The following is an 8,345-nucleotide window of genomic DNA, read 5'->3' as shown; positions in this document are numbered from 1 at the left end:
CTGGTTACTAGTTCATCCCTATTGTGACTATAAGTGGAGACAGTGTATTGGCCTTTTTCTAATAAAGATAACTCTCTTTCTGGGTGGGGGGAGGGACAGCAACCAAATTAATTAACTCAAACAGTTCTTATCTACTTTCTCAGCATTTCTTCACTGAAAATGTTGCTTTAGAAACAGCTAAAACACTTTTTTTTAAAACATAGTATAACCTGACCTCTGCCAACAACTTACTTTTAATTTTTAAAGATCCAGGTCAGTAATTCTTCTGAATATGTGAAAATAGGCAGTTACAGAAAAACAAAGCTCTGCCACCGTTTCCTTTTGAAGAAGTAACATTCCTATCTAGAAAATAGTCCTGTGCTACGAAAGTATGCTTGAAGAGTTTTGCAACATAAAGAAAATTGCTGTCATGCCTAAGTTCTCATGAAGTTTAGTGCAACCTAGAGGGGGACATTACTTCTAAGCACTGTCAGTATTGGAATTGCTCCTTGTACTCCCTCCATTTGGCAGAACTTTTAAAGAGGAAGAAAGGTTTGAGTTTAAGGGTATTGAAATAACAGTTCTATTATAATTTTTTACATTTTATCACTTGGAAGTTTGCACTTTCCTTCTAAATATGATCCAATTCCTCATTTAAAAAAATTTTTAAATGTAGTATTTTTAGGATTATACACCATAATATCTCCTACCAACCCTCCGGTATCACAGCCTTCTTTTCCAGAGGGGGGAAAAAATCCCTGTCAAATTCCTGCCTTGTGATTCCATTTGCCATCACAGCAAATAGAATAAGCCTAAGTGAACCCTTGAGGTCATCAACCCTGCCTTTGTTGGATAAGAAAACTAAGCCAATCGCGAACCAGTTTTTTTAAAAGCCTCCAATCAGAGGGAACCCATGACTTCTTTTGTGAACTGTGGTACTGTTACTGCACACTATAAACGTCCTTCCCTATCTATGTGCGCTCTTATCTCACTCTATTTTTTTTCCTTGCTTGCGTTAACTCTTTCTTACCTTTTTTAAAAAAATCAATGTCTAGGCCTTCCTTCTCTTCTCAGAATTCTCTTCACAGAGACAAACGTTACTCTGTAACGGCCAGGATGGTAAGGTGAGTAGTAGCCCCTGGGAACCCTGGTGCTCCGCAGCCACGTGGGGAGGACAGAGGGGCGATGTCATTTCTCATTTCGCAGTGTGTTTATGTGGCTGCTGCCATTCCACCAAGCGAAGCAAAAGCTCCATATCCTTGTAACTCCGGCAACAGGCATTTCTGAGTCTGTTTGCAAACAAGACACTAGAGGGCTCCCAGGGGTTAAAAATATAGTGGAAAGTTGCTTGAATGAAAACGGGTTCTGTAAGGCATTTGTTTCTTTTCCCGGAGTTTAAAATTGAAGTTTATGTTTTAAACTATTAAGAAAAGTATACGGTTTAAAACTCAGTTAGGAGCAGCCAGTTCATAAGTAACTGTTTTGCTTTGCAATCGGTAGTTTTCAAGGGCGCTTTTTAAAGCTGCCCTGAAATATTTGAGATGAGGAACGTTCCTGACGATGAAATATGTTCTACTTAAATGCCGCAGCCTTTAAAAGTTCTTTGCATTAGAATCAGGGACCACATTCTTCCTGGAGCCACGCATGGGGCCAGCTGTGTAAGTAAGGTTGCTTACGAGTTTCTTCTTTTTAATAATGTGAAGGAGTAGAGCTAGAGATCATTTTACATTCTTTCAGTTGAATTCGTTGGAAAGAAAAGGAATAGTAAAAAAAAAAAAAAAAAGTCCAATTCAATTCGTGTATGTCTTTGGATAAATATAACTGCTTTCACAATATATGGGCTTTTATGGCTTTACATTTTACTAAATCCTAAGTGAGATAATGGAAGACATATATTGTGAAGAAAAACTTGTACCATTAGATTAAGAGAATATGCTTCTGAATTTGGATGCTAATAAAATACTTGGTACTTACGCCCCGTTAGTTAATGCAGGACTTTTTAAAATTAAACATGAGCTAGCTACAGATTTTTTTAAAACCATCACTTACTTGTTATTTCTGAATTTAAAAAGGAAAAGCCCAGTTATTAAATTGTGATGTTTTTCCTTCAAACCTGATTATATGACTAGCTACAAGTTAGAAAATATTCTTGGGTTTTGTAGTTTTGTTTTTGTTTTTTCCACTACTTAGAACTGAATATCAAAATCTATGCATCTAATCTCTTTTTTGAAGTTTGATTTTTTTTTTTTAACATTTAGTTGGTGATATTTATGAAAGGAAAGGGTTACTTTTTCCTTCACTCTCCTGAAGGAACTGAGGTGGTTTGAAATTGTGACTCAGTTAACTGTTTCCATTCATTCCCAGAACAAGCCGTACTTCTCCCTGGGGAAGCTGATAGAATTTTAAAAGTTTTGCTGATTTTAAAAGATTTGTTGTGGTGAGTGTCAGAAACATTTCTAACTCCATCACCGACCATTTACTTCCACGCGACCGACTGGAGACGACTTAGACACGGAAGCGGATGCGACACCTGAAGTCAGGAAACCATGCATCACGTCAGCAGGAGCCAACTGCAGACTTTAAACTGTGTTCAAAATGTGGATGCCGTGGAGAAATGACCTGCCCAGACAACCCAGGGCAACTCATAAACTGGTTCGTCTGCTCCCTGTGCGTCCCACGGGTACGTAAACTCTGGAGTAGCCGGCGTCCAAGGACCCGGAGGAATCTCCTGCTGGGCACTGCCTGTGCCATCTACCTGGGCTTCCTGGTGAGCCAGGTGGGGCGCGCCTCTCCCCACCACGGACGGGCACCAGAGAAGGGGCAGCACCAGAGGCGTGATGCCGCCGAGGCACCTTTCCCAGAGATACCCCTGGATGGTACCTGGGCCCCTCCTAAATCACAGGGCAATGGCACCACCCTGCAGGCCAATGTGGTGTACATTACCCTACGCTCCAAGCGCAGCAAGCCGGCCAATATTCGTGGTACAGTGAAGCCGAAACGCAGGAAGAAATATGCAGTGGCATCTCTGGCCCCAGGACAGGAAGCTTTGCCAGGACCATCCCTTCAGCCACAGGAAGTTGCGAAGGTAGCAGGTGCTGAAGCCCTTGGATATGCCCAGGGAAGAAACCTGGCTAAAGTTGCAGAGCGACCCTGGAGGTTGGTGCGTGGTCCTGGAATGCGAGCCGGGGGCCAAGACTTCCAGCTGCCCAGGACCAGGGAAAGCAACATCAGGATCTACAGCGAGAGCGCCCCCTCGTGGCTGAGCAAAGAAGACATCGTCAGAATGCGCCTGTTGGCCGACAGCGCAGTGGCAGACCTCCGGCCAGCGTCCTCTAACAGCGGTGCGCGTTTGCTGGTACTGGAGAGAAGCCCCGCAGGCTCTGTGCCCCGCTGTGGCCCTAGTGCCTGTGGGCTGCTCAAGCAGCCTTTAGACATGAGTGAGGTGTTTGCCTTCCACCTGGATAGGATCCTGGGGCTCAACAGGACCCTGCCATCAGTGAGCAGGACATCAGAATTCATCCAAGGTAACAGAGTCACACACTTTGTTATTTGCAGCTGTTGGGGATTCTGGTTGATTTTCTCTTTTCCCTGACTCTTATTCTAAATGATTTCTCCACCCACGTTTCACACTTGGGCAGCAGCAGCATGCCTTTCTATACTCTTGGCATGCATTATTTTCCCCAGCTTTGGGAGGATATGAGAGTTCCAGAGAAATGCTGTACTGGACTTGCAAGAGTAAGCCCACACTGCTAATCTTTGTTCCCTGCTTCCCTCAACACACTTCCCAGAGGCTTATTAAATCTAATTAAAACCAATGGCAATTTACATGAATAGGAGAGGAAGCCAGCATGGAGGCAAAGAACTTGCTGACAATCAGGCATATTATGGGATAGGTTACTATGAGAGGAAGTAGAATTTCCTTCTTTGGGAGTTTTCAAAAGTAAAGGGGAAGTGGGTTATCTTTCTTCAACAGATGGAATCTTTTTAAGATGTCTAGAGCCAGACCGTGTTAGATCTGGTTCAACTCCTTGATTTTACAATGTTGTTGTTGTTAATTGCCAGTTGCCGTCAAGTCTATCCCAACTCATGGGTACCCCATGTCTGCAGAGTAGAATTGCTCTATAGAATTTTCCAGGCTATGATCTTTCAGAAGCAGATTGCCGAGCCTGTCTTTCGAGGTGCCTCTGGTTGGGCTTGACCTGCTAGCCTTTCGGTTAATAGTCAAGTACTTAACTGTTTATGACATCTAGGGACTTCTTTACAATGTTTAGACCCTTTATTTTACAAAGCAAGGCAATGACACAAATATAGGTTATTTGTTCTGTATGTATACTAACTAACCGTGTGGTTTCTTCAAGCTGTGATTATGGTTTATCGAGGCTTGTTTCCAAGATTCTGTCTTCTTGGGTGATAAAATGTTTGACAGGCTTTGGGGTATGTAACCAGTCACTGCAGTTGAAAACAAGAGGACTGGCCTGTGGCCATGGCCCCTGCCATGATTTCTGAATCTGGGGGCTATTCCAAGGTTTGGATAGAAAGTAGGATGTGTCAGTAACTGGTTTTTGAATGCAGAAGGATCCCAGCAGTTACCACTATGAACCCAGACTGGCTAAAGCAGTTAAAAAGACCCCAAAGCCATGATAAGCTCAAAGAGTACACCCGGAACTCCCTGGCTCCATAAGATGTAGCCAGTTCAGCAAGGTTGCCGTCGGGCCTGAGCTGGAATCGATTAAAGCCCCTTGTAGTGAACAAGAACCAAATAGTATTTCCAGTGGTTTTAGGATTAAAATTTAGTCTTATAACTGATACTCCTTGACGTACCAGTGATTTACTTAGAAAGATTTGGCATTCCTTACATATCCTGGCTCATGTCTAGGTGCCCCAGATCCAAAGTTATGTTTAGATGTCTCAAGTCCACAAAGCAGTGAAGAATCCTCATAAACATTCAATCTAATGTTGGTAAAAACTAATTTTTATTAAGTGTTCACTATTTCCTACATATAGTTCACATATGCATTGACTCCTACAATTCTCATTACAGTGCAATGAAGAAGGTGCTGTGTCTTAGGCTGGGTTCCCTACAGAAGCAAAACCAGTGAAGTGTATATATATATACATAGCTATATGGAGAGATTTATTTCAGCTATATGGAGAGATATGGAGAGATTTATTTCAAATAAATGGCTCACGAAGCAGTGGAGGCTGACAAGTCCCAAATCTGTGGGTCAGGTGTCAGCTGGAGGCTTCTCCTGAGTAACGTGATCGCAGGGACTGATGAGCCCAAATATGGCAGGTTAGACGGCAGGCTGCTGGTTCACAGGGCTGTAGGAACTGGAAAAAAAACAAACAAACCAGGTGAATCCCAAAATCTGCACGTCAGACAGCAGGCTGCTGGCTCATGTCCCAAGAACCGGACGTCAGAGGATGACGAGTCAGATGCAAGATCTAGAGAGTGTGAGCTTTGCAGGCCACACCCCCAAGGAAACTCCTCTTCCAACTGATGGCTGTGCACATGAGATCGCAAAATGGAGGATGGTTACATGATATCTGCCAAACTACCGAGAATTGTCTCCTAGCCAAGTTGGCATCTAACTTTGGATCTAGGGCACCTAGACATGAACCAGAATATGTAAGAAATGCCAAATCTTTCTAAGTAAATCACTCATAGTTCAAGGAGTATCAAAGTCTACTCCTTGTCAACATAGCACCTGTACACATCTCCTTAAACCATACATAATCTCTAAGTAAAGACAATTAAAAAGTCATACTTGCACCTAACCTGATACAATTTACGTGTATACAACCAAAAATGCAACTGGTCCCATGGTTGTAGCTGGTATCTGGAACTACCTTCTTCCACCACCCATTTTGTTTTTCCTTGGCTCTCAGCAAGCACCTCAGCTAGTTGTGGCTCTTTGCCAGGTGAGGTGACCCAAACTTTCATTCCTGAAGGGTCTAGGCCATTACTAGTCATGCCGGAATTGGGTTGTTGTAATTTTCCATTGACTTTACTCAGAGGGCATGGTCCTGTATTCTAGACATATTCCTTTTTTTTTTTTCTCTGTTATATAATATCAATCTGATTTACTCTTGGTAATCAGGATCAATCACACCAGCCAACATTGTCCATTGATCCAGAGGCATGAGGAGCCTGAAGTGGCCAGGAGGCATTCTTAACTTCTAGTTCAATGGAATCAGTGTTGTGTCTCCTTGTGAGAGCATTCCTCCCTTTGGAACTAAGACCTCTAGACTCATAGAGCGTAAGGTCACGTGGACAGAAAGCAAAAATTTTGCAAGTGGGTCACCGGGGTAATAGTGAGAGGTGCCAGCCCCATTTCTACCCCTTGATTCCAGAACCTATGAATCCTGGCTATGGGACAAAGGACACCATGTATTGGATGCTGGTGTAAAGCATATATAGCCTCCTGGAAACATTGCATCAACCCTGCAAAGTATTGTGTCTTTAGACACAATTGTGTCTAAAGAAGGCCATTATTATGTCTTTAGACATAGTTGTGTCTTTAGAAGGCCATTCAATCATTCTATCAAGCCAGCTGCTTCAGGTTGATGGGGAACATGGTAAGACCAGTGAATTCCATAAGCATGAGCCCACTGCTGTACTTCATTTGCTGGGATACCATGATGGTGGATAAGGCATTCTGTAAGTTCCTGGATGACAGTTTTGGTAGAAACACTGCATGTAAGGAAATCTGCATCGTATCCAGAGTAAGTGTCTGTCACAGTAAGAACAAAATATTGCCTTTTCCATGATAGAAGTGATCCAATGTAATCAACCTGCCACCAGGTTGCAGGCTGATCACCCCTAGGAATGGTGCCATATTGGGGACTCAGTGTAGGTCTCTGCTGCTGGCAGATTGGGTCCTTAACAGTGGCTGTAGCCAAGTCGGCCTTGGTGAGTGGAAGTCCATGTTGCTGAGCTCATGCTTAACCTCCATCCCTGCCACTACGGCCACGTTGTTCATGAGCCCATTGAACAATGATGGGAGTGGCTGGGAAAGAGGATGAGAGATTTCCACAGAACATGTCATCCTATCCACTTGATTGTTAAAATCCTCCTCTGCTGAGGTCACCCTTTGGTGAGAATTCACATGAGACACAAATATCTTCACTTATTTGGCCCATTCAGACGGGGCTCTCTACCTGCCTCTTCTCCATACCTTCTTGTGACAAATTTTCTAGTCATGTTCCTTTCAAGTCCCTGACCATCCAGAAAAATCATCGGCCACAGCCCATGAATCAACATACAATTGCACATCTGGCCATTTCTCCTTCCAAACAAAATGAAAAACCAGGTATACTACTCAAAGTTCTTCCCTTTGGGAGAATTTCCCTTCACTCATGTCCTTCAGGGAGGTCCAAGAAAGGGGTTGCAGTGCTGCCACTGTCCACTTTCTAGTGGTGCCTACATATGGTGCAGAACCATCTGTAAACAAGGCCTGAGTTTTCTCTTTCTCAGTCAACTGATTATAAGGAACTCCCCGTGAGGCTGTAGGTGGCGACTGAGGGTGGGAAGGTAATGTGACAGAAGTGAAGACCATGGGCATTTGGGCTACTTCCTCATGCAACTTGTGCCTTCAGGTCCTGTTCAGGCCTAACCTTGTACATACCACTTGCGTTTAATGGTGGAGTGTTTCTCTGCCTGTCCAACTTTATGACTCTGTGGATCAGACACACCCAATTCATGATGGGTACTGATGACTTGGTGTCCCAGAGTTAAGTGTTCAGTCTCTACTAAAGCCCAGTAACAAGGCAAAAGCTGTTTCTCAAAAGGAGGGTAGTTATCTGCAGAAGATGGCAGGACTTTGCTCCAAAATCCTAAGGGTCTATACTGTGATTTACTTATACAAGCCTGCCAAGGACTCCAAAAAGCATCTCCTTTTGCCACTGACACTTCAAGAACCATTGGATCAGCTGAATCATATGGCCCAAGGGGCAGAGCACAGCAGAGCTTGTTTTGGGCCCCACTCAAATCTAGCAGCTTTTATAGTCAGTTGATTCATAAGCTGGAGTAGCACACCCGAATGAGGGCTATGTTGCCTCCAAAATCCAAAGGGACCCACCAGGCACTGTGCCTCCTTTTTAATTGCAGGTGAAGTCAGATATAACAATTTACCCTTTCCTTTAGAAGAAATACCTTGACGTGCTCCATACCACTGGATACCTAGAAATTTCACTGAGGTGGAAGGTGCCTGAATTTTTGTCAGATTAATTTCCCACCATCTAGCATGCAAATGTCTTAGCAATAAGTCTATAGTCATTGGTACTTCTTCCTTACTATGTCCAATCAGCAAAATGTCATCAGTGTAATTGGTCAGTGTGACATCTTGTGGAAGAGAAAGGCGATT

At 43.5% G+C, this 8,345-nt stretch overlaps 1 protein-coding gene across 2 annotated transcripts in view; it reads left to right on the top strand.

Moving 5' to 3' along the window:
• Window positions 1-920: 920 nt before the first annotated feature.
• The window catches only part of GASK1B (golgi associated kinase 1B), a 49,874-nt gene continuing 42,449 nt past the window's right edge, over window positions 921-8,345 (top strand). The window contains exons 1-2 of one of the 2 annotated variants that reach the window (XM_064267644.1): window positions 921-1,103; window positions 2,344-3,503. In XM_064267644.1, the coding sequence (XP_064123714.1) occupies window positions 2,501-3,503 (1,003 nt within the window). In that variant the 5' untranslated portion in view covers window positions 921-1,103; window positions 2,344-2,500. Of the gene's footprint in view, window positions 1,104-1,150; window positions 1,638-2,343; window positions 3,504-8,345 lie in introns of those variants that run through there. The other variant, XM_023558494.2, reaches the window with a different exon arrangement.

This window comes from Loxodonta africana, chromosome 13 (assembly GCF_030014295.1).
Source record: "Loxodonta africana isolate mLoxAfr1 chromosome 13, mLoxAfr1.hap2, whole genome shotgun sequence".
In the NCBI taxonomy this organism is placed as follows: Eukaryota; Metazoa; Chordata; class Mammalia; order Proboscidea; family Elephantidae; genus Loxodonta; species Loxodonta africana.
This window is presented reverse-complemented; position numbering and strand designations above follow the sequence as displayed.